This window comes from Mustelus asterias, chromosome 6 (assembly GCF_964213995.1).
Source record: "Mustelus asterias chromosome 6, sMusAst1.hap1.1, whole genome shotgun sequence".
Taxonomy (NCBI): Eukaryota; Metazoa; Chordata; class Chondrichthyes; order Carcharhiniformes; family Triakidae; genus Mustelus; species Mustelus asterias.
This window is the reverse complement of record NC_135806.1, coordinates 91,187,842-91,213,479: the sequence shown is the minus strand read 5'-3', so window position 1 is coordinate 91,213,479 and position 25,638 is coordinate 91,187,842. Positions and strand designations below refer to the sequence as shown.

The window sequence follows — 25,638 nt, the reverse complement described above, 5'->3', positions numbered from 1 at the left end:
GGCAGTAATGCAGTGTGGTGCTGCAGCTTGTGGTACAGCAGACAGTAATGCAGTGTGATGCAACATGGTGTGGTACAGCGGGCAGTAATGCAGTGTGATGCAGCAGGCAGTAATGCAGCGTTGCAGCAGGGGGTAGTGCAGCATGGTGTGATGCAGCAGGCAGTAATGCAGTGTGATGCAGCAGGGTATGATGCAACAGGCAGTAATGCAGTGTGATGCAGCCTGGTGTGTTGCAGCAGGCAGCAATGCGATGTGATGCAGCAGGGTGTGATGCAGCAGGCAGTAATGCAGTGTGGTGCAGCAGGGTATGATACAGCAGGCAGTAATGCAGTGTGGTGCAGCAGGGTGTGGTGCAGCAGGCAGTAATGCAGTGTGGTGCAGCAGGGTGTGATGCTGCAGGCAGTAATGCAGTGTGGTGCAGCAGGGTGTGATGCTGCAGGCAGTAATGTGGTGTGGTGCAACAGGGTGTAGTGCAGCAGGCAATAATGCAGTGTGATGCAACGGGCAGTAATGCAGTGTGGTGCTGCAGGCAGTAATGCAGGGTGACGCAGCAGGGTGTGATGCAGCAGGCAGTAATTCAGTGTTATGCAGCAGGCAGTAATGCAGTGTGGTGCTGCAGGCAGTAATGCAGTGTGGTGTAGCATGCTGTAATGCAGTGTGGTGCTGCAGGCAGTCATGCAGTGTGGTGCTGCAGGGTTTGATGCCGCAGGCAGTAATGCAGTGTGGTGCAACATGGTGTGGTACAGCAGGCACTAATGCAGTGTGATGCAGCAGGGTGTGTTGCAGCAGGCAGCAATGCAGTGTGGTGCAGCAGGGTGTGTTGCAGCAGGCTGTAATGGTTTGTAGTGCAGCAGGGTGTGATGCAGCAGGCAGTAATGCAGTGTGGTGCAGTAGGGTGTGATTCAGCAGGCAGTAATGCAGTGTGATGCTGCAGGCAGTAATTCAGTGTGGTGCAGCAGGCAGTAATGCAGTGTGATGCTGCAGGCAGTAATGTGGTGTGGTGCAGCAGGGTGTGATGCTGCAGGCAGTAATGCAGTGTGGTGCAGCAGGGTGCGATGCTGCAGGCAGTAATGCAGTGTGGTGCAGCAGACAGTAATGCAGTGTTGTGCAGCAGACAATAATGCAGTGTTGTGCAGCAAGGTGTGATTCAGCAGGCAGTAATGCAGTGTGGTGCAGCAAGGTGTGATTCAGCAGGCAGTAATGCAGTGTAGTGCAGCAGGCAGTAATGCAGTGTGGTGCAGCAGGCAGTAATGCAGTGTGATGCAACAGGGTGCCGGATTCTCTGGGGAAACAATGGAGCGTTTCCTGGTTGGTGACGTCAGCCTGCGCGAGCCCGCGGTCCCGACGCGAGGCAGAGGCTGCACTGCGCAGCCGCAGCGGGGGGCGGGGGAGCCGGGCCGAGCGGCCTGACAGCCAGCACCGGGCCTGCGGCTCTGAGATGTGGCGGGGGCTGTGCGTGCTGTGGCTGCTGATGTGGGCCGGAGACGCTTCCATGGTGGTGTCGATGTCGAAGAAGCTGCCGGGAAACCGGACGGAGGCGGTCAGGGCCTCGGGGCACCCAGTCAACAGCAGCAGCGACAGCACCGCGCTGACGGCGGCGGCGGGCAAGCACCAAGAGGGCGGGCAGCACAGGACTGAGTCCCCTGTGGAACAGACCATGATGATCCAGAGAGCTCTCTATGTGCTGGTGGTGGTCACTGCCCTGGTCGTCATCTACTTCGTGGTGAGGACCATCAGGTGAGGGGGAGGAGTTCCCAGGTAGGGCAGTGCCCCTGGTTCATGTTAACACTGTAAGAAGTATAACAACACCAGGTTAAAGCCCAACAGGTTTATTTGGTAGCAAATGCCACATCATGTTAACACTGACAGCCCAGGCTGGAGAACCAGGAGGCTGCAGGAATAAGAGGAAAGCACAGAACTGTGACAGCACAGAGATAAGACATTCAGTCCATCATATCTGTGCCAGCTCTCCAGGTGAGCAATCCACCCAGTGCCATTCTCTCAACTTCTCCCCCTAACCCACCACATTCTTTCTTCCAGTCCGCTTTTGAATGCCTCAGTTGACCTGCTTCCACCATAGTCCCAAGGCAGCACATTCCAGATCCTAACCGGTAGGAAGAATACTTCTTTAGTTTTAGTGAGCGCTGCCAGCATCAGATATCGCAAACTCAAGATCTTTCTTGAACAAAATTAAGAATATACAGACCATAAAGCTTACCCGTACATAGCAGTATCTGCTGTTGGCAATAATAGGAGAAATAATACTAAACACTGACCACTAACTTTGAAACTCACCATCCCTGAATCGTATGGTATTATTAGGGTTGGCTGCAATTTCAGTAGACATTGACATTGTCATCATGCCCTCAACAATGAAGCAGGTCAGCTGTGTTGTCGACAGTCGCTTCAAAACAATGTGTAGTCCTGATGGAGGATTGTTCAGGTCAGCCATTGCTCAGCTGGTGGCACTCTTGCTTGTTGAATTAGAAAGTTATGGGTTCTCAAATCCCATTTGTTTCTTGAGCACAGTCTAAGCTGACACTTCAGTGTAGTGTACTGAGGGAGTGCTGTACTGTCAGAAGTGCCATTTTCAGATGAAATGCTCTCAGGTGGGTACAGAATATTCCAGGGCACTATTTTGAAGATGAGCCGGGGACATATCTTTGTTATCCGGGCCAATATTTATCCCCCAGTTGACATTGCAAGATCAGATAATCTATCATTATTAAATTGTTGTTTTTGAGAACTTCCTGCATGCTTATTGGTTGCAGCATTCTTACATTACAGCAGTGACTACATTTCACCAGCTGTAAGGACTATGGGACATCCTGTGGTGTAAACAATGCTATATAAACGTAAGTCACTTCTTATTCTTTTTGTAAGGAATATGAAAGAGTGTGGCATTCTGCCTCTTGAGCTGTTCACTGAGTTCATGGCTGATTTGCACCTCAACTCCATTTACCTGTTTTAATCCACATCCTTACCTAACAATTTATCTCTCTTGAAAGCACTCATTGCCCTAGCACTTGCAGATTTTTGATGGTGAGAGTTTTTATATTTCTATATACTTGTTCCTGATTTTGTTCCTGAATAACAGCTTCATTTGTATGATCATGTCCCCATATTCTTTCTTTTCCCTCAAGAGGGTTCTTCATATCCACCTGAACAAATCCTTTTAACATTTGAAACATCTTAATATCAAATGTTTGTGGGTATGATTTATGTTGATCTCCAGAGACATTTACAAAAGTCCGACATGAGAATGTTAGCAAAAATGAAAACCCATGAAATTGGAGACAACCTATATGGGTAGGGAATTTATTAGGGAGATAGAAGACCGAGTAGGGATAATGGATACGTATTCCAATTAACAGGATGTGGCTAGTGGTCTCCAACAGTAAGTGCACAAACGACTTTGTCAGTCACTTTCTTCTCGTCCCCTATTTCATCAGCTCAGATTTCCCCTAAAGTTGCCCCCAGTCCTATCTGAACCCATAATTCTTTTCTATTTTCTATCTCCTCTCTCAGTTCATCTTGTCCATTAGACTGACCATTCATTCCCTCGACACTATTCCCACAAACTGTTGGACAAGCAAATTGCCTCCTTGACCCTAAGTTCACTGATATTGTCAATGGTCCTCTAGCCTTAGAAACTGTCCACATCGTGTTGAAATGTCATCTTCACCCATCTTAAAAAATCCTATCCTTGACCCCTCTGTCCTTGCATATACTCTCCCATCACTAAACTTCCTTTGCTCTCAGTTGGAATTACTATCACCTCTCAAATTGATGGTATCTTTCCTGGAACTACTCTGTTTTTGAATTCCTCCGATCAAGTTGCAGGCCCTGACACAATACTGAAATAGCCTTTATCAGTATCACAATTAATACCCTTTGTGACTGTGATCAAGGTAAATTATCCCTCCTTATCCTGTGTGCACTGCTTCACTGTTAGCTTCTTGAGAATGTCATCTTCTCGTCCCCATGTTTTTGATCAAGTTGCTGTATTTGCACACTAATTACCCATTAAAAATACCACATAGTTAATTTGAATAATTAATAGCATACCTTATTATTAGTACCTTTTCAGTGACAATTATTAATGTCTATTTTTCAACTTTTCTTGGCAAGAAAATGTACAATTAAAAGTGTGCAGTCTTATTCCCTAAGGTTATAATTTTTTGGACATTTAAAAAATAAATCTATATTTTTAATTTTCCTTTGTCTCTTTTTTCATTCTCTCCTAATCCTGTCTTTCTTTCCTTCTCTTTATTTTTCCATCTGATTTGACGTTGAATTCATCCTCCTTCTCGGTCTTTTCCCTGTTTACTTCTAATCTCATAATCTCATTGGTTAAGGAGATGCATGCTTTGTCCTGAATTCATCAAGGTCCCAGATGCACTCTTATCCTTGCTACGCAGTTAAAAGTTTGCACTTCCATCAACTGTGGGTAAAAAATTCAAAACTAAACAAGTCTAACTGATTGAGATTCCACGCTCCTGACAAATCAAAGGCACTGTTAATACTATTTTGCAACAATGTACCAAAAAGATATATATTATTCCTGATCTTTAATTAGCTTTATTGATCTTTATGCTGTTTCTCCCAACGTGTTAGTGTGCAAAGTACATCTTGCAAAATCACTCAACTCAATGATTTGTAATTTCCCTGAATCTGCTGGCAGTTTAAAGGTTAAATTGCCACATTTGATTTGCTGAAGCATCTGATAATGTTGTTATAGCACAGGAGAAATTAAAGGCAGGAATCTTGTCAAAGTGTGAAATTATGCTGTATAAAAATGACTACAAAGCTTAAACTTCAACATGTCCCTTTCACACATAAGACCATAAGACCATAAGACATAGGAGCGGAAGTAAGGCCATTCGGCCCATCGAGTCCACTCCACCATTCAATCATGGTTGATTTCAACTCCATTTACCCGCTCTCTCCCCATAGCCCTTAATTCCTCGAGAAATCAAGAATTTATCAATTTCTGTCTTGAAGACGCTCAACGTCTCGGCCTCCACAGCCCTCTGTGGCAATGAATTCCACAGACCCACCACTCTCTGGCTGAAGAAATTTCTCCTCATCTCTGTTCTAAAGTGACTCCCTTTTATTCTAAGGCTGTGCCCCCGCGTCCTAGTCTCCCCTGTTAATGGAAACAACTTCCCTACGTCCATCCTATCTAAGCCGTTCATTATCTTGTAAGTTTCTATCAGATCTCCCCTCAACCTCCTAAACTCCAATGAATATAATCCCACGATCCTCAGACGTTCATCGTATGTCAGGCCTACCATTCCTGGGATCATCCGTGTGAATCTCCGCTGGACCCGCTCCAGTGCCAGTATGTCCTTCCTGAGGTGTGGGGCCCAAAATTGCTCACAGTACTCCAAATGGGGCCTAACCAGTGCTTTATAAAGCCTCAGAAGTACATCCCTGCTTTTGTATTCCAAGCCTCTTGAGATAAATGACAACATTACATTTGCTTTCTTAATTACGGACTCAACCTGCAAGTTTACCTTTAGAGAATCCTGGACTAGGACTCCCAAGTCCCTTTGCACTTTAGCATTATGAATTTTGTCACCGTTTAGAAAATAGTCCATGCCTCTATTCTTTTTTCCAAAGTGTACGACCTCGCACTTGCCCACATTGAATTTCATCAGCCACTTCTTGGACCACTCTCCTAAACTGTCTAAATCTTTCTGCAGCCTCCCCACCTCCTCAATACTACCTGCCCCTCCACCTATCTTTGTATCATCGGCAAACTTGGCCAGAATGCTCCCAGTCCCGTCATCTAGATCGTTAATATATAAAGAGAACAGCTGTGGCCCCAACACTGAACCCTGCGGGACACCACTTGTCACCGGTTGCCATTCTGAGAAAGAACCTTTTATCCCAACTCTCTGCCTTCTGTCTGACAGCCAATCGTCAATCCATGAATGACGAAGCTCTAATTTTGAATCACGATTACTTTTGGGGGAAAGGGATGTTGAACAATGTTATATATAGATCCCCAATGTCGTTATTGAGGATAGAGTGAGTGGCTATATTTTATTTTTGCAAAATTAAACTGTTTCCTTGTGCAACATTTTTTGCATATTGATTTTTTTGTGTGTACTTTTATTTCTTTTCCCATCTTGGTAGGATGAATGTCCAGTAACCATGTAATACATCTCATGACCTAAGCGTGGTTTGTTCCATGAGTCAACTGTATACTGTTCCTCACTTTTGCTCATTCGGGGAATCCCATTTGATGTTGGAGGTGCTTCTTTACTTCTGTAATACCCATATATCGGTTAGATTATCTAATGTGATCATGTCGGGAAATTCCAAAGCAGGATGTGGAATCGTTATGTGGCCTTATTAGGAAAATGAATCCTAGAGATTGAGAGGGATATTCCCTTCTGGACAAATTCACTTGGTGAATGGAGGAAAGTCCTAGCTTGGGGAACAAGCGAAGGGGGTTTTATCATTTGAACTGGGGGTGGATTTGCAAAAAATGACATGTTAAAGGTGGTAGTGTGGGAGTGAAGAGGCTTCAGTCATGCAAGAACTTTGAAGGTGTATCTAGGATGCAAATGGCCTTGAAGCTAATGGTGCAAATGGCATTTTAATTTTAAGACTGTTTTAGGCCAGCTACCACTGCGCTCACTTCTTGCTGTCATTTTCCTCCACACACCCTCTACTTCATTTTCGGTTTGTGTGCAGATGACGGGCTGTCCTTTGAATCAAAGACTGGATATGTCATATGGGAATTGTGCTCCTTCAAGTTATCTTTCTATTATCCATGGCTTGAATCACATTACGGTATCTGAGTCAGTCCAGGTGGATGCTAGAAGGCTGATTTCTATTGGAAAAATCAGATCTTGCCACTAGGATTGTTAAATCCAAGGGTTTGTTGTTAGCCATGTTTGTAATTGTGAATCTCTGCTGTCCTATGTCCGTTTCCAGTCATGTAGTGTAGAATTTGTTTTTCGGAAGTTGGATCAAAAACTGAAGAGGCACGGGTTTCTCCGAAAGCCTTCTTTATTGCATCGGAGGAGAGATCACAAGGTCATGCACATCCAGCATGGGTTCGTGAGTCTCTGTCTGGCTTACAAAACAGTTTCAGTTATACACGACGGAGATACATCCACATACTTCTGTTAGCCAATAAGGGTATAGCTGTATTGTTACATTTTGATTAGATTACTTTCAAGAACAAAAAGCGATAGCCACGTAAAGACATGGCTATTAAAGTTTCTGATTAGATTACTTTCAAGGACAAAAGGCCAATTGATAAGGCCCTGCCCTCCGAAGCCAGAACCACAATTACCTATTAGCAGTTTCTTTAACGTGATCATTAGTTTCGCTTGTCGCCCTCGCCTCAGGCCCTTTCCAAAACCAGTTTATCCCTCAACTGATTTCTAGTTTCGCATCCCAATTTTAACCCTTTCCTCTTCTCAATCTATCTTATACTCATTCTCAGTAGAGTTCAGCAATTCAATCATGATGAGTGCCAGAATCCCACATTTCCTCTGACATTTTTCTGCACTTTCGTTTTTTTAATTTACTTTATTTGTGGGTTGTGACCATCGCAGGCTAGGCCAGCATTTATTGCCCATCCCTAACTGTCCTTGAGAAAATGGTGACGAGCTTCCTTCGAACTGCTGCAGTGCATGTGGTGTAGGTGCACTCATAGTACTGTTAGGGACAGAGTTCCAGATTTTGATCCAGCAATAATGAAGGAACGGCGATATAGTTCTAAGTGTGTTGAGTGATTTGGAGGAGAACTTCTAAGCGGAGGCTTTCCTTGTGCCTGCTGCTCTTATCCTTCTAGCTGATAATAGTTCTGGGTTTGGAAAGTGCTGCCTAAGGAGCCTTGATGAATTCCTGCAGTGTATACTATTGACGGTACACACTGCTGCCACTGTTAGTCACGGGTGAAGGGAGTGAATGTTTGTAGGTGAGTGCCAATCAAACAGGCTGCTTTGTCCTGGATTGTGTCGAGCCTCTTGAGTGGTGTCAGAGCTGCATTTATCCAGACAAATGGAGAGTATTCCATCACATAAGAACTAGGACCAAAATTAGGCCCCTCGAGCCTGCTCCGCCATTCAATAAGATCATGGCTGATCTTTTTGAGGACTCAGCTCCACTTACCTGCCCACTCACCATAACCCTTGATTCCTTTACTGTTCAAAAATGTATCTATCCTTGCCTTAAAAACATTCAATGAGGTAGCCTCAACTGCTTCACTGGGCAGGGAATTTCACAGATTCACAACCCTTTAGGTGAAGAAGTTCCTCCTCAACTCAGTCTTAAATCTGCTCCCACTTATTTTGAGGCCTAGTTCTAGTTTCACCTGCCAGTGGAAACAACCTCCCTGTTTCTATCTTATCTATTCCCTTCAGAATTTTATATGTTTCTATACGTTTTCACATTCTTCTGAATTCCAATGAGTATAGTCCCAGTCTACTCAGTCTCTCCTCATAAGCCAACCCTCTCAACTCCGGAATCAACCTAGTGAATCTCCTCTGCACCCCCTCCACTGCCAGTATATCCTTTCTCAAGTAAGGAGACCAAAACTGTACACAGTACTCTAGGTATGGCCTCACCAGCACCTTATACAGCTGCAACATAACCTCCCTGTTTTAAATTCCAGCTCTCTAGCAATGAAGGACAAAATTCCATTTGCCTTCTTAGCTACCTGCTGCACTTGCAAACCAACTCTTTGTGATTCATGCACAAGGACACCCAGGTCCTTCTGCACAGCAGCATGCTGCAATTTTTTACAATTTAAATAATAGCCCATTTTGCTGTTATTCCGACCAAAATGGATGATCCTCACACTTACCAACATTGTACTCCATCTGCCAGACCCTCGCCCACTCACTTAGACTATCCATATCCCTTTGCAGACTTTGTGTCCTCTGCACATTTAGCTCTACCACTCATCTTAGTGTCATCACACCTGACTTGTGCTTTGTAGATTGTGGGCAGGCTTTGGGAAATCAGGAGATGAGTTACTCGCCGCAATATTCCTAGCCTCAGACCTGCTCTTGTAGCCACAGTTTTTAAATGGCTAGTTTGGTTCAGTTTCTGATCAATGGTAACCTCTAGGATGTTGATAGAGGGGGATGCAGTGATGGTTAGTAATGCCATTTAATGTCAAGGGGCGATGGTTACATTCTCTCTTATTGGAGATGGTCATTGCCTGGTCATTGGCATGTTTGTTATTTGACACTTAGCACAAGCCTAGATATTGTCCAGGTCTTGCTGCATTTGATCATGGACTGCTTCAGTTGCTGAGGAGTTGGAAACGGTAGCCCAGAAAATACGTTAAACATGTGTGTCCCACTAATTTAAAAATGAGCATCATATTCAGCTTTTCATTGAATTAAGATAAAATTGTGAAGGAAGCAGAATTGAAGCCCATCAGCCCTTCTCTCTCTCTCTCTCTCTCCCTCCCCCCCACACCATCCCCCCCCCCCCCCACCTCCCCCTGGCCAAATTGAGTGAAAATATATAAAGATAGTTGTTATTTTGAACATCACTAAAGCTCAAAGCGAGGGTCAGAGAAAGACACAATTTAGCTAAGTGGCAGTCCCAAATTACTTACACAGTTCTTCTGGACCTCAATGGATGTTACAAAGGTTCTGGCAAATGTATATTTGTAGAAGTTTCATTATATGCTTTTGTTGAAAAGCAGTCACAAATCAATCTTTTTCAGTCTTTCTGACAAAAATCTGTTCGAGATATTACCTCAGTATAATGCTTGGTGCAATATTGCTAACAAAAGGATAAAATAGCAGACATTGAGATTGAGCTTAAACTGAGCTGAGTCGCACATCTAAATTGGCCCTGGGCTACATTCTGTGACATTGCTGCAGTCTATTAAAGAAGGCATAGCAGTGCCCAGGGTGTGGTGGGAGATGCTGTTGCTGTAAGATATCCAAAATGCTCTGTAGAGCTAAAAGGTAGTTTTCCTCATTTTTTTACCTGTGAATGTCCTGTGTTATGACATCCACTTGAAATCAGCAGGATAGCCAAAATTAACTGCTGCTATTTTAATGTCGGTATGAGATGTTTACTGTAAATTCTTATTTCAATCTAGGATGAGGAGAATTAACAGAAAAAACCGGAAGTATGGTATACTGAATACAAATCTAGAAAACATGGAAATGAGGCCTTTAGATCAGGAAGATGATGATGAAGATGATACATTATTTGATGTACATCATCCAAGAAGGTGAGTGATGAATCAAATATATGCTCTTTTTTAATAATAAAAACAAACAATGAAGTTAGTAAATTAGTTAGTTCTCTTCGTTTAGTCTCCAGGATCATAACGCAAACCTATGGAAGATGCCAAGTAATGGAAAAAGAAATAAACTGATCACTTACCATTGTTTGCCTAATCAAACAAGTGTACATAACATTGTACAAATTAAAAAATGCTTCAGCATATTCCTGTAATACATGGGATAATCAGCAGCAATGCTTTAATAGATTTATTCAATTGAAAACTCTATTCTGATACTCCAGCATTATGAAATGGTGAAGTACACTAGTGAAATTGTGCAGTAATTTACTAATATTGTGAAACACTTAAATAGTCAAGTAGGATAGGTCACTTCACTTGGTTGAATTACTAAGTGTGCACTCCAGCTGAGCGACCAGAAATTGAAAATCCCAAACTATTTCTCCTGCCTATTGAGCCAAATCTGGCCTCTTGAATATTCTATTTTAATTGCTGCACCATCACAGCTATCAAGGCCTTCAGCTGTGAAATTTCCTCTCTAAACTTCTCCTCCTCCACACCTGTTCTTCCTCCTTTTAAGGCATTCTTAAAACCTACTTCCTTGAACAGGCTTTTGGTTATTTTCCCTTTTATCTCTTTTGTTTAGTGTCTGATTTTGTCCAGTCATGCGCCTGTGAAACATGTTGGGACGCCGTTTACATGCACACAACTTGCTGTTGATCTATTACCTCAACAACTAGCACAGCTGGAAAGTGAGGAATATTTTTGTTTCATTCCCCAAATTGTAGTATCATTGAATGTATTAGAATAAAAATAAGCCATCCTGTTGCATTTGCATCAGTATTTTTCTCCACATGAGCTTCCTCATCCAATCCTATTCTCCTACTTGTTCCCCACTAACATTCATTAATAGTTCTTTGCTAGTCCAGGATAAGTAGACAGTACTGTTTTAATGAAGCTTTATGAATGAGCTATATATTCTGGTACACAATGTGACACACCGGGGGTGATTTTGCACCCACGTTCGCTGTCAGCGAGAACAGCGATGCGGGTGCAAAATCTTGCAAGAGTCGAGAAATGAGATTCTGGCTGGCAAGATCTAATTTCCCAATTTTTCCCCGCCCCTCCTCGGTGACGTAGAGAAGTTCCCACCCACAAAAGACAGGAACCCAATTTGAATATGTTTTAATGTAATTATATCTAAATAAAGGGCCCACACGCCAGCCCTCCCCTCTTGCTGAATATTCTAACCTTGATGAGGTTCACAACAGCTTCACGACAACAGGAAACAGTCTAGGGGCTCCCATCAGGATCGCCAAGGTCACTATAGCCCCCAGGGGGGAAACGGGCATGCCTGGGCAATGCTAACCTGGCAGTGCCAACGTGTACCAACCTGCATCGGGGGCAGTGCCATGAGGGTGGTTCCTTGGGAGCACAGTTGTAGTGGGTGGAGGGAGGAGCAGCAAGGCTTTCGAAGGGGGGGCCATGACAAGAGAGTGGCCATGTGCGGTGGGGGGGACGATGGGATCTTGCAGTGACAGGGGAGCAGCCATTGATGGGGGAACATGCGTTGAGGGATGGTGGGGGAGGGGAACTTTGCACTTTGCAGTGCGGGGGGAGTGAGAGCGGCTGCAATACTGCCGTAATAGTTGCTTGGAGGGGAAGTGGGGGGATGTCTGGTAGTTGTGGAGAGAGAGCCCCTGATACCTTCATGGCTGGGGGGGGGGGGGGGGGGGGGGGGGGGGGGGGGGGGGGGGGGGGGGGGGGGGGGCGGCGGCTGTTGCGGGGGAGTTCAATGTCAATTCTCATCCTTTAAAGTTGGCGCCCCAAACTGGAGTCAGCCTTGCCGGCTCTATCAGGCCCTGCCCTGCCAGACTTATGGCGCAAGCCACAAACCCTGGTTTTCTTTTTTGTCAGGGTGGCTCAAGGTCTGGTCTGTCAACTCAGCAGTGCATCTGGAGAGGTACACGCCGGTTTTCAGTCAAAGCTTATCACTGACAAACTATGGGAAAATTCCACCCATTGTATACTTTCACTTAAAGTCTCCTTCCTGTTTTATGATTCAGTGGGATTAATCACTTTCCCTCTACCATGCTGGGTGTAAAACATATATTTTTAAAAATCAGACTTGAATCAAAAATTAAAAATAAGGCTATTTGCTCATTCAGAGTTGTCTGTTTATAGTAATTAACATCCGCTGTTAAATGCTCCTTATTAAACAATTGGCTAGAAATCTCTGCGCTAAAAGAAGTACCAATTCATTTTTGAAAATGCTTTCATATTTTGTCTATGAACGACACAATAGGTGATCAAACATTTTTCCAGTAAAATTTAATATGTTTGAATATATAAATTGGATATCCAGGAATAAACTGAGAATAATGCATTTATTATATAAGGGAGGGGGTGTCCAAACACTGAGTAAAATACTACAAATGATTTCTGATTTGTAGTCTGTGCAACTGAATTAATGCTCTTAATTTGAGGGAAGAACTAGATTTTACTGACTTGGGTACCTAGACTCCTAAATCCCCCTGTTCATGTACACCTTAGTGCAGCGATAGGCAACTTAAGCTAGTGAGTGGCCCGCATGATTGGACCTCCTTCATCTCAGGGGGCTGTATGATTGAAATTGGGCATGTTCACTAACCGAGACCCCATGAATAAGAATGAATACGTTCAAACATGCCGAATATTTCATATTGAGTTATAGAAAATGCGTAATCATTCATATATTAATGGAACTGTCATCATCTTCAAATGGTAAAAACAAATGAAATATTTATGCTTTGATTGGGCGCAGAGGGAGTACGGCTCTCTCAGTTAATGATGCGTGTAATCAGCACTCACCTCACTTCACTTTGCTTTACATGCATATCACTTTAGTCATACCAGTAGAAAAAATGCTATGTGGGTAGAAACCAGCAGGATCTGGCAACCCTGCGCATCGGCAACAGTGACCGAAATATCTCATGGGCTGAACCCTAATGGAGTACATGTGGCCCACAGGCCACAGGTTGCTCACCACTGCCTCGGCATCTGCTTTTTGATGTCCAAAGTAAATTACCTCATTCCGTGACTGTATCTGGTGTCATTCCACTCAATCTATCTGTCCTTTTAGGGGTGGAACAGTGGCACAGTGGTTAGCACTGCTGCCTCACAGCGCCAGGGACCCAGGTTCAATTCTGTCCTTGGGTGATGTGTGGAGTTTGCAGGTTCTCCCCATGTCTGCATGGGTTTCCTCCGGGTGCTCTGGTTTCCTCCCACACTCCAAAGATGAGCGGGTTAAGTGGTTTGGCCATGATAAATTGACCCTTAGAGTTAGGGAGATTAGCAGGGTAATTGTATGGGGATAGGGCCTGGTGGGATTGTTGTCAGTGCAGACCCTGATGGACTGAATGGCCTCCTTCTACGCCGTAGGGATTCTATGATTCTAACTTTTGTTTTCTTCACTGCCCTTTCCAGTATCTGCAGCCTTTGATATATTATTACCCCCTGCTTTCAAACCAGTTCACTTATTTATGAGCACAAAGCTAAGGCCATGGAATATTGGAAGACTTGGTAGCCCTGTATCTGAACAAGGCAGGCCAAGATCTCCACAGTATAGACAGTTGAGCAGTCTACCTGGCTCACTATTGGGGCTTGGCGAGATAGACCTACTGTAGGCTGACATTCCTTCCATTCCGATAACGATAAGTCATCACACTGCTATCTTAATGTGGGTGGGCTTGGCTTGACAAATGTTTGAATGCTGGTTAGTAATTTCTATTAGTAAACGCTGTGGTTTTAGCTGGTTAAAACTGCAGCAGTACTATGGCACACACTGAAATCTTGCTGCTTGCTAACTTACGCCTGAACTCTTTGGAACTACCTAAGTGGGCTTTATCTCTGGGATGAAAATATGTATTTTATATTGGGCAAACAAAATTCCGGTAAATTGGTTCTCAGTAGCTTGGTTTGAAGATTTTAAAATAAGATGAATTTCCAATCATTTGAGATCCTTCACTTTCATAACCTGCAACTGCATTCCACATAACTCATCTGATTTTACACAAACAGTTTGGACATATCTCAGAGATTTTATCGATTGTTTTTCAAATAGCCTTTACGAGACCATCATTGGAATGTTGACAGTGACAGCCCTTGTATCTGTGTTTAATAGTTTTCTGCAGAAATAGTTTTTAAATTCTATCTCTGACTTGCTGGCATGGTTAACATTACAACAGTAGGGAATTCATATTTTTGGTTTTTGTTGGCTTTTTATGTTGTGGATTTCATAACCTCGGTTCTCGCTTGACTTGTTGTAAGTAATTTTGACTTTCAGTTTAATCCTGTTTCAAAGCACTGTTTCCAGCTAGTCCAAGCCCAAATTGCTCATCTTTATTTGGTCAACCAAGTTGATAGTTAATGCATCAAAACCATGAAGAGGTTTACCAAATGTGTGCATTCTTTCAGTATTTCCCAACTTCTGAATGGGTAAATTCTGGGCTCAAAAGATTATTTCCCACAGCCTGTACAATCCATTCACATAAGTATGTAAACTACACTTTGTAGTTTACAAGAGAACATTTTCTGTACAAACTATGCTTCAGCTCCTGAAGTATATTGTAATCCTTGTTTATCTTTTTGGTAGCTTTCACGAAATGTTATTTCTGTTCACTTCAGATGTAAGTGGCCTCTCTTGTAACCAATTTGATTACCATTAACCTATAAATGCAGTAAACCTTCTGTAAGTAATGAACATTTTTAAAAAATCATACCTGATGCTAACCTATAAACTTTATAGTAAGTCAAACTAAACCTAGTTCATTTAATGTTCTGACCAAAATACTTCCCATAATATAGCTAGAAAACCATTTAAAAAATAAGGTTACGGAATAATTTAGGCATTTATTCTCAGTGTAAATAAAATATGTTGGTAGGCAACTAGTCTTCAAGTATCAGGATTGATGGGTTTACGCAAAGCAAATCATGCTTAACAAATTTACTGGAATTTTGTGAGTATGCGACTAGTAGAATAGATAAGGAGAATCAGTGAATGTGGTACATTTAGACTTTCAGAAGGCTTTTAATAAGGCCCCTCAAGAGATTAGTGGGCAAAATTAAGATACTTGGGATAAGGGGTAATGCATTGGCATGGATCAGGAATTGGTTGACAGACAGGAAACAGAGTAGAAATAAATGGGTCTTTTCTGAGTGGCAGGCAGTGACTAATGGGGTACTGCAGGGATCAGTGCTTGGCACCCAGCTGTTTATGATATATAAATGACCTAGATGAGGAAACCAAATCTACAAGTTTGCTGACGACACAAGACTGGATGGAATTGTGGTTGTGAGGAGGGTGCAAGGAGGCTTCAAGATGATTTAGTTAGACCAGTTGATTGAGTGGGCAGACGCATGGCAGATGCAGTACAAAGTGGCTAAATGTGGAATTATACATTTCGGTGTGAAAAGTGGTGATATATTAGGAAGTGTGGATGTACAAAGGAATGTGAGTGTCCTTGTACACCAGTCAATCAAAGTGGAGAGGCAGGTGCAGCAAGCAATTAGGAAGACAAATGCTATGTTGGCCTTCATTACAAAAGGATTTGAGCTCATAAGTAGGGATGCCTTACTGCAGCTATAAAGAGCCTTGGTGAGACCACACCTGGAGTAGTGCGTGCAGTTTTGGTGTCCCTACCTAAGAAAAGATATAATTGCCATGGAGGGAGTGCGGCGGAGATTCACGCGGTTGATAACGGGGTTGGCAGGACCGTCCTATGAAAAGAGATTGGTTCGACTGGGCCTGTATTCACTGGAATTTAAAAGGATATGAGGAGATATAATTAAAATGTACAAAATTCTGGACAGACTTGATACAGGGTGTTTTCCCTGCTTGGAGAATTTGGAACCAAGGGACACAGTCCCAGGATACAGGATCAACCTTTTAGGACTGAAATGAGGAAAAATGTGTTCAAAGCGAAATGAACCTGTGGAATTCTCTACCACAGAAGGCTGTGAAGACTAATGCTGAAATTTTACCGTCTCGCCCACCCGAAGCTTGTAAGATCCCGCCCGAGGCCAACGGAGAATGCTATTCTGCAAGCCGCGCCCGCCCTGTAGAATATAGACATGTTTCCGAACTAGAGTACTTCTGGCATAAATTAAAAAGTAAGAGTTTTAACAACACCAGGTTAAAGTCCAACAGGTTTATTTGGTAGCAAATACCATTAGCTTTCCACTCCATCTAACAAAGGAGCAGCGCTCCGAAAGCTAATGGCATTTGCTACCAAATAAACCTGTTGGACTTTAACCTGGTGTTGTTAAAACTCTTACTGTGTTCACCCCAGTCCAATGCCGGCATCTCCACATCATAAATTAAAAAGGGCATTTTAAAACATAACCGTCTTGTAAAGGTCAGCATTGACAACAGCATCCGTACTGCACTGTCGGCAGTAAACAGATTAATTGGCCACTATCAAATTGCTCTCCAGGAGTTTGCTGTGTGCAAATTGGCTGCCATGATTCCTACATTAAAACAGCAATTACACTTCAAAAATACTTCATTGGCTGTAAAGTGCTTTGAAATATCCATCGGTCATGAAAGACATGATATAAATTTGTGGGAGTTTTTTTAATGAATAATCTTACTTTGCTGTGTTAGTCAGGTTATAATAGTGCTAGGTTGCTCTGCATTACAAGCCCAATGACTATGAAGGAATGGAGATTTATACCTAGGCCAGGATGGCTTGTAACTTGGAGGGCAGCTTGGGAGATGCTGGTGTTCTATTATTCTTCCTTCCATCATAAGGTCAGGAGTGGGGATGTTCACTGATGACTGCACACAATGTTCAGCACCATCTGCATCTCCTCAGGTACTGAAGCAGTCCGCGTCCACGTGCAACAAGACCTGGAAATTACTGTTTGAGCTGAGAAATAGCAAGGAACATTCATGTAATCTCTAAGAAGAGTGAATGTAACCATCTCTCCTTGCCGTCGCCAAATTTCCTCATGTCAACATCCTGGGGATTGCCATTGACCAGAAACTGAACTGGACCAGCCATATAAATACTGTGGTTCTCCCTTGGTCAATGCGGGGGGCACCATTTAATTTTTTGGGAGGAGGTGGGAAGCTGTTTCTGAGTGTGGAGAAAACTCCTGTTTACCTGCTGGTGTGATCACTTCACCTGAAAATGGGAGAATTCCACCCCTTGCCTCCTTTTGTGCCTGCCCCCACAATGATTAAAAATCTGTCTAATTTAGCCCTGAATACACTCAATGACCCAGTCTGCACAACTCTCTGGGGAAAATAAACTCAGAGTTTCATAATTCTCTGAGAGAAGAAATTCCTCCTCATCTCCATCTTAAAATGAGGTGTGCTTTATTTTTAAACTGTGACTCCAGTTCTAGATTATCCTACAAGAGGAAACATCCTCCCAGTATCCATGCTGCTAAGTCCCCCCAGGGACATACATGTTTCAATAAGATAACCCCTCATTCTTCCAACCTCCGGTGAGTATAGTTCCGGTGCGTAACCTTTCCTCAGAACGCCAGAAATTAGCCAAGTGAACATTTCTCAACTGTTTCTAATGCAGTTATATCCATCCTTAAGTAAAGAGGTCAAAATTGTACCCACAACTCCAGATTCAGCCACGCTAAGGCCCTATGCAGCTGTAGCAACACTTTGTGACTTTTATTCTCCATTCACCTCGCAATAAAGGCCATCATCCATTTACCTTCCCAATCACTTACTGCAACTGCATGCAGGCTTTTAGTGATTTAAGTACCAGTTACAGAGACCCTCCCGTACCACAGATTTATGCAGTCTCTCCCTATTCTTCTGCAAAGTGGCCATGCTTCCATTTTCCCACATTATACTCCCATCTGCCAAATTTTTTGCCCACTCAATTAAACCTATCAGACTCTTTGTGCCCTCTTCACAACTTGCTTTCCAACCAATTGTTTTGGGAAGGAAAAATCTTTTGCCCCTTTTTTGGGGTAAGACCTCTATTACACTCAACTTAATTACAGTAAATTATTTGTAAATATTCTTTGTGGAATGTCTTTTGAGCAAACTATAAACAAGGGGATGCAGACTTTTTCAAGCTGAGTCACTGAAATCTGGCATATCTCCTGAACTGTAGATTTATGGCACCATTGATAAATTTCAAAGGGTTCCTTCCCATGTGTCTGCCAGAATTCGACACAGCTCATCATTCAAGAAAAACTACTTGGGTTTGATTCACTAAAAAATTACAAACTATCTGAGACTTGTAAATAAGTATAATTAACAATTTACTAATGCTGAAATGATTTTAAGATTGCAAATCATTTAATGGTTATACAAATACATTTTAATTGAAGATTCAGCAGTACTTTGTTTTCTAGTGTCATGCAAGATATAGGGCAGAAACTTCCCAAAAAATGCACAGAGTGTTGGCTCAGGAGAGAGAACCGGTGTGAAGGCTCCAAGGCCAGGAATCCTGCTAATCTCCGATTTAACTAATCCCCCTCCCCAAGAAATTTGGACCCTACTTACTAGCCCCCCCACCCCCCCGACCGACCGACCACAACAAGATCAACATTAACCCCATCCCCCCACTTCTCACAGGCATCAAGGATCTCCCTTCTTTTCCCAGCCCCCCCCCCCCCCCCCAACCTCACCACACATAAGGGGAAAACCCCTGGTGGGGTCCCCAGCAGCCACGTCCCTCACTGCCCGGGGGAATACTTAACCCTCGCAGCCTGACGCGGTCATCACAACTGGTTTTCGTTTTTGAAACAAGATTTAGTAGCCATTATGGGATTTGCACCCACGGCTAGTGCAGCTGGTAGATCAGGGCCGAAGGAAGTAAAAGATATATGTGATGTAAAAGGACTCCAGATTTCCTCTCAGTGAATAAGTTTGTGTGCTGTTAATGCCTCAATCAGGGGAAAAGTTGGGTTCAAGTTTCCTTTATGAAAGTTTTTGCTGATTGGTCAGAAAAGAAACGCAAGTCAGACTTTATTTAACAGGACATTTGTACCATGCAAAACAAAGACATCATTAGCTCTAGATGCTGAGATAACTTTTTAAATTACAGGATTAGCTTTATTATATCTTTTAGAGAACATGTGTAAGTCCATTAAATATATTTTGTATCTACAGATTATTGCAGTTGATGTTTTTATGCTTAAAGGCCAAATTATCAAAGCTCTTTAATTAAGTAATTGAAATAATGCAGCACAGCAAAACTTTAGTGCTAAAACAATTTAATTACTCGGTTTGAATTAAGTGACTTTGAATTAACAGGATTAGACCTGGTTATCTAGTGCAGCTCAGCTGAGAAAGCCAGTCCAAATGTCCAGCTGTGATATATATGCTGCAGTAAAAACTCAACGTTTTCACTAGGGAGAAAAATCTTCACCGGCAGCAGTGCATCTGTCTGCAGAAAATGCAGATAATCTAATTCATTCATATTCTACTGCTGTACAGGTCAGGCAATTTATGTAGTTGATAGTTGTGCGGTTTATCTTTATGTCCCAGAAGTATTACTGTTGTAGAACCCTTTGTTAAAATTGTGCTCCAGGCCCCACAATTCATAATGTAATAATTTTGGAAACAAATCACAAACCTAAATCATAATAGTATTTTGTTTCTTGAAATGTACAGGACTTTTTGTCTAGTTGTTATTAGAACACCTGGGACAGCAGGTTACCAACCCTCTCGTCATTTTGTGTGGATACAGTAATTTTCTTTTAAAATGTGGTACAGAATAATCATTGAAAGAATTGAACTTGCACATTGAGCCAGGTGCACAGAAACATGCCATTCATCCCAGCTGGTCTGTACCAATATTTATGGCCTTCTGAGGCATCAGCATATCCTTCTATTCCTTACTGCCTCATGTGCTTATCTGTTGTTGTTGTTCGTCCATCGTCGTCGATGAGGACCTCGACACCGTTAGTCATTATGAGGCTGGATGTGGTGTGTCCGAAGATGACTGATCAGGCCAATTCGGGCACGGAATGTCCTGGCACATATTGGGCAAACTTGTGTAGGTGCTGTAGTTGTTGCACTGGTGGCTCTGGACTTGCGCAGCTCGCGCTTCAGTTGTGCTTCAGCATTGCACCTTCCTTCATAAGCTTGACAGCCCTTGTGGATGAGGCAGTGCCAGGTAGGGCGGATTTGTGCCAGTGTTTCCCAGGTGGTCGTGTCTATGTCAAGCGACTTCAGGGAGGCCTTGAGTGTGTCCTTGTAACATTTCTTCTGCCCTCTATGCGAGTGTCTTCCAGCAGAGAGTTCCCCAAAAAGGAGCTGCTTGGGTATGCGCTCGTCCGGCATACGGATGACATGACCTGCCCTCCGGGTCTGTGCTCTCATCAGCAGTGTGTGGACTGATGGTAGGCTTGCTCTAGAGAGAACTTCAGTGTCTGGTACTTTGTCTTGCCATCTGATGCGTAATATTCTGCAAAGACAAGTCATGTGGAAATGATTGAGCTGTCTTGCATGCCTTCGATACACAGTCCACGTTTCACAGGCATACAGGAGGGTAGTGAGTATCACGGCGCTGTAGACCTTCAGTTTTGTTGCTGGGCTGATTCCTCGACGTTCCCATACAGTGGAACGCAGTCTACCGAAAGCAGAACTTGCCTTTGCTATTCTGTAGTTAACTTCTGTATCAATAGTCACTGCTCGGGAGAGGGTGCTGCCAAGATAAGTGAACTGGTCCACTGCCTGTAGTTTCTGCCCTTTGATTGTGACTATGGGTTCTGTGTACGGTGCATGAGGAGCAGGCTGGTGCATGACTTCGGTCTTTTTAATGTTGATGGTGAGTCCAAAGTTGTCACAAACCGTGGAAAATTTGTTCATACCAACTTGCATCTCTGGCTCTGAGCCAGTATACAGTGCGCAGTCATCGGCAAAGAGGAAGTTTCTCAAAACAGTCTCCTTCACTTTGGTGATAGCTTGAAGTCTCCTCAGGTTGAAGAGCTTCCCATCCACTCTGTACTTAAGGCTGATTCCAGCAACACTGTCCTGGAAGGCATCATTCAGCATGACAGTCAACATCATGCTGAACAGTGTGGGTGTGAGCACACAGCCCTGTTTGACACCATTGGTGACTAGGAATGCCTCAGAGGATTCTCCACCGTCCAGTACTCTGGCCATCATGGAACTGGCGTACCATCTGAATGAATTTGGGGGGGCAGCCGAACTTTGACATGATCCTCCACAGGATCATGTGCTTATCTACATTCCCGTTAAATGCTTCAATGCTATTTGCCTCAATTGCTCCTTGTGGTAGCGTGTTCTACATTTTTACCACTCTGGATAAAAACGTTTCTGCAGAATTCTTCATTGGATTTATTAGTGATTTTCTTATATAACCTCTAGTTTTCGAATCCCCACCAGTGGGAACATTCCAGCTTAGTGAAGGACAAACTAACATGTGATATTGAGCTATATTTAGCCTGAAAGGTGAGCAAATAACACAGAGCTGATTTGTTTGATTCCACTCCTCCCATATAACAAGGTCTTTAAATGTATCTACTTCAGATTTCACACTCAAGTATTTGAGTTCATATTACTTTTATCTCCTTTTAATGACTTTTAATGAGCTGCTGCAAGTCCTGTGCTGCATATTACTGTTGCAGAGCATTTGATAAGTTCAGTAAGATGATGGGGTTAGCAGAAATGCAGGCTTTTTTAACTGATAATCATCAAGAATTATACATTGTAGAAAAGGTCAGTTAATTGCAACTGAAAAATGGCGGAACATTTTAAAAGACTGCCAGTTTACATGTTTGTGTGTAGCTGTATTCTACAATTTCAGTTGGTGGAAAAAGTGCTTTTTCAAAAATAATCTACCACTTGGAACTGTCAGCACGCTGGCTTTTCACCTTGGGAATGTGTATTTGAGCCAGTACAGGCTGGCAGGATAAGTCTTACATTTTCAGGCTGCATTGGCCTATTTATACAATAGATTTTGATCAGTCTCAATTCACTGACTGGTTTTGTGGGCCCAAAGAATGCAACTGCTCCTAACAAGCTTTCTCTCTGGGAGACCACATAGATTAAGGTACAGGCAAAAAAAAGTCACACTGGCACACTAGGGAGATGAATAAAACACTTGTTACAGCAAAGTTACTCTTGCCTGTGCTCTATCTAATCCGGACGTATTTGACACTGCACACCTCACTTGGAAAAAATGTGCAAGTATTAGCATTCTTTAGCTTGCTGAAGATTAATATTAATTATGTCCGGTTTCCTTTATTGGGGGAGAAACAACTTGGAAGGTTCAAAGCAGATAGTGATGAGCATCCCCTTGTATCAGGTAGAAAATATATAAAGTGAACAATTAAAACTTAAACGGGTTCAGTGGAGACGGGAGAGGTGTTGGAGGATTGCGGATGTGGTTCCTATTTTCAAGAAGGGGAATAGGGATAGCCCAGGAAATTACCGACCGGTGAGTCTAACCTCCGTGGTTGGTAAACTAATGGAGAAGATCCTGAGGGACAGGATTTATGAGCATTTAGAGAGGTTTAGTATGCTCAAGAATACTCAGCATGGCTTTGTCAAAGGCAGATTGTGCCTTACGAGCCTGGTGGAGTTCTTCGAAAATGTGACTAAACACATTGACAAAGGGAAAGCAGTAGATGTGGTTTATATAGATTTTAGCAAGGCGTTCGATAAGGTCCCCCATGCAAGGCTTCTAGAAAAGGTGAGAGGACATGGGATCCAAGGTGCTGCTGTCCTGTGGATCCAGAACTGGCTTGCCCAAAGGAGGCAGAGAGTGGGTATAGATGGGTCTTTTTCTAAATGGAGGTCAGTCACCAGTGGTGTGCCCCAGGGATCTGTTCTGGGACCCTTGCTGTTTGTCATTTTCATAAATGACCTGGATGAGGAAGTGGAGGGATGGGTTGGTAAGTTTGCCGACGACACGAAGGTTGGTGGGGTTGTGGATAGTCTGGAGGGATGTCAGAAGTTACAGAGGGACATAGATAGGATGCAAGACTGGGCGGAGAAGTGGCAGATGGACTTCAACCCAGATAAATGCATCGTGGTCCATTTTGGCAGGTCAAATGGGATGAAGGAGTACAGTATTAAGGGAAAGACTTCGTACTGTAGAGGATCAGAAGGACCTTGGGGTCCGGGTTCATAGGACTCTAAAATCAGCCCCGCAGGTGGAGGAGGTGGTTAAGAAGGCATATGGTGTGCTGGCCTTTATCCATCGAGGGATTGAGTTTAGGAGTCCGGGGATAATGATGCAGCTATATAAGACCCTCGTCAGACCCCACTTGGAGTACTGTGCTCAGTTCTGGTCGCCTCATTATAGGAAGGATGTGGAAATGATTGAAAGGGTGCAGAGGAGATTTACAAGGATGTTGCCTGGATTGAGTGGCATGCCTTATGAGGATAGGCTGAGGGAGCTCGGCCTTTTCTCCTTGGAGAGACGTAGGATGAGAGGAGACCTAATAGAGGTGTATAAGATGTTGAGAGGCATAGATCGGGTGGACTCTCAGAGGCTTTTTCCCAGGGTGGAAATGGCTGCTACGAGAGGACACAGGTTTAAGGTGCTGGGGGGTAGGTACAGGGGAAATGTTAGGGGGAAGTTTTTCACACACAGGGTGGTGGGCGAGTGGAATCGGCTGCTGTCAGTGGTGGTGGAGGCAAACTCAATAGGGACTTTTAAGAGACTCCTGGATGAGTACATGGGACTTAATAGGATGGAGGGTTATAGGTAGGCCTAAAAGGTAGGGATATGTTCGCCACAACTTGTGGGGCCGAAGGGCCTGTTTTGTGCTGTAGTTTTTCTATGTTTCTATGTTTCAAATTGAGTTTAATTTAACAATCTTCAAACGAATATCTCATCGATATTGTGCTTTAGAGTTTATTTTATTTCATGAGTGCATTATGTTGTATAGCAGTAAGATAAGCTAGTGACACATTTAATGAGCACTGATGTCTCATGGTAATGGTTGGGAATATAAAGACTTCAGGAAACTCTATCAGGTTAGAAACAGACAAGTGACAGACGTCCCATTACTTATTATCTCTGCCAAGCAGCCTGACACACATTTTTGATTCAGCAAATAAATTCATCCGCACTTAAATTTCTCTGTACAAGGAACCCTTAACATGCTGTTTAGACCTAATTCCCGACAGGAGGTGCAGCATACAAAGATTTGCGGCATTAGTTTTTGTCTACACTTCAGACTATTTCCACATTTATAGTCACTGTATAAATGGACATTGTGTAGTTTGTATTCTGAAGCATGTTAGATATCTGAGTTCAGGGAGGCAATGAACCCATTATCCCTTTTTCTGCAGCCTGTGATGATACAAAGCGATAACCTTTACGAGTGATATTGGTTATATTTTATTCAGTGTAAATAAGATCTGACACAAGCAGTAGTATCAAAGTGCAACAGAATTACCATGGCAGCAGCCATTGCAAATGAGTGAAGCTACAAATCTCTGTGCTTGGCTAATTTACCATGGCTAATCCATCTAATGTACACATCATGGGACACTAAGGGCAATTTAGCATGGAAAATCCACCTAACCTGCACATCTTCGGACTGTGTGCAGGCCAGGTGGATTGGCCATGCTAAATTGCCCCTTAGTGTCCCAGGATTTGTAGGTTGGGGGATTAGTGGGGCAAATGAGTGGAGTTATGGGGATAGGCTGGAGGTTGGGCTTGGGGAAGATGCTCTGTTGGAGAGTTGCTACAGGCTTGATGGGCCGAATGGCCTCTTCCTGTACTGTAGAGATTCTATGATCTTTGGACTGTGGGAGGAAACCGGAGCACCCGGAGGAAACCCACGCAGACATGGGGAGAATATGCAAACTTCATGCAGTCACCCAAGGCTGGAATCGAACCCAGGTCCCTGGAACTGTGATGCAGCAGTGCTAGCCACTGTGTTGCCCATAACGTCTATGGAGGCTAATTTAAACTAATCATTGCCTACCTATCATTCGATTGGACCAATTACAAAATATGTAATTGAACCATATGTGCCCACCCAAGGCATGTCAAACTCTCAAATCTATTGGCTTCTGATGCTCCATCTTTGGTACAGGGCGTCCCTGGCCAGTATTTCCATGCCAAATTGTGAACATACGGTGGCCTTGAAGCCCAATTGTCTTATCTAGGATTCAAAGCACTGTTGTTTCCCTTTATCTCTGGGAACTGTTTATCTTCCTGTTCACACAGACCAAGTTGTTTGTTCTCAGCTCTGCAAGATTTCTGCTGAAGTCTGCCTTATGACCATTTGGATCCATGAACACCCAAATCATGGTTCATCTCTCAACTGTGCTTATCCAAGATGCGTCGCATAAGCATTAAAAATGTAGTTCAATATAACAATGAAATTAAAATGTACAGTCCCTGCCCTGAAATCCTGCCTGCAAATAACATGGGTCAAACTTGAGACAA

At 43.3% G+C, this 25,638-nt stretch overlaps 1 protein-coding gene across 1 annotated transcript in view; it reads left to right on the top strand.

Annotated features, from left to right (window-relative positions):
• Positions 1–1,371: 1,371 nt before the first annotated feature.
• Positions 1,372–25,638, top strand: part of LOC144494995 (membrane protein FAM174A-like) — a 41,228-nt gene continuing 16,961 nt past the window's right edge. The window contains exons 1-2 of the mRNA XM_078214724.1: positions 1,372–1,737; positions 10,094–10,228. Coding sequence (XP_078070850.1) covers positions 1,439–1,737; positions 10,094–10,228 — 434 coding nt within the window. The 5' untranslated portion in view covers positions 1,372–1,438. The remainder of the gene's footprint in view (positions 1,738–10,093; positions 10,229–25,638) is intronic.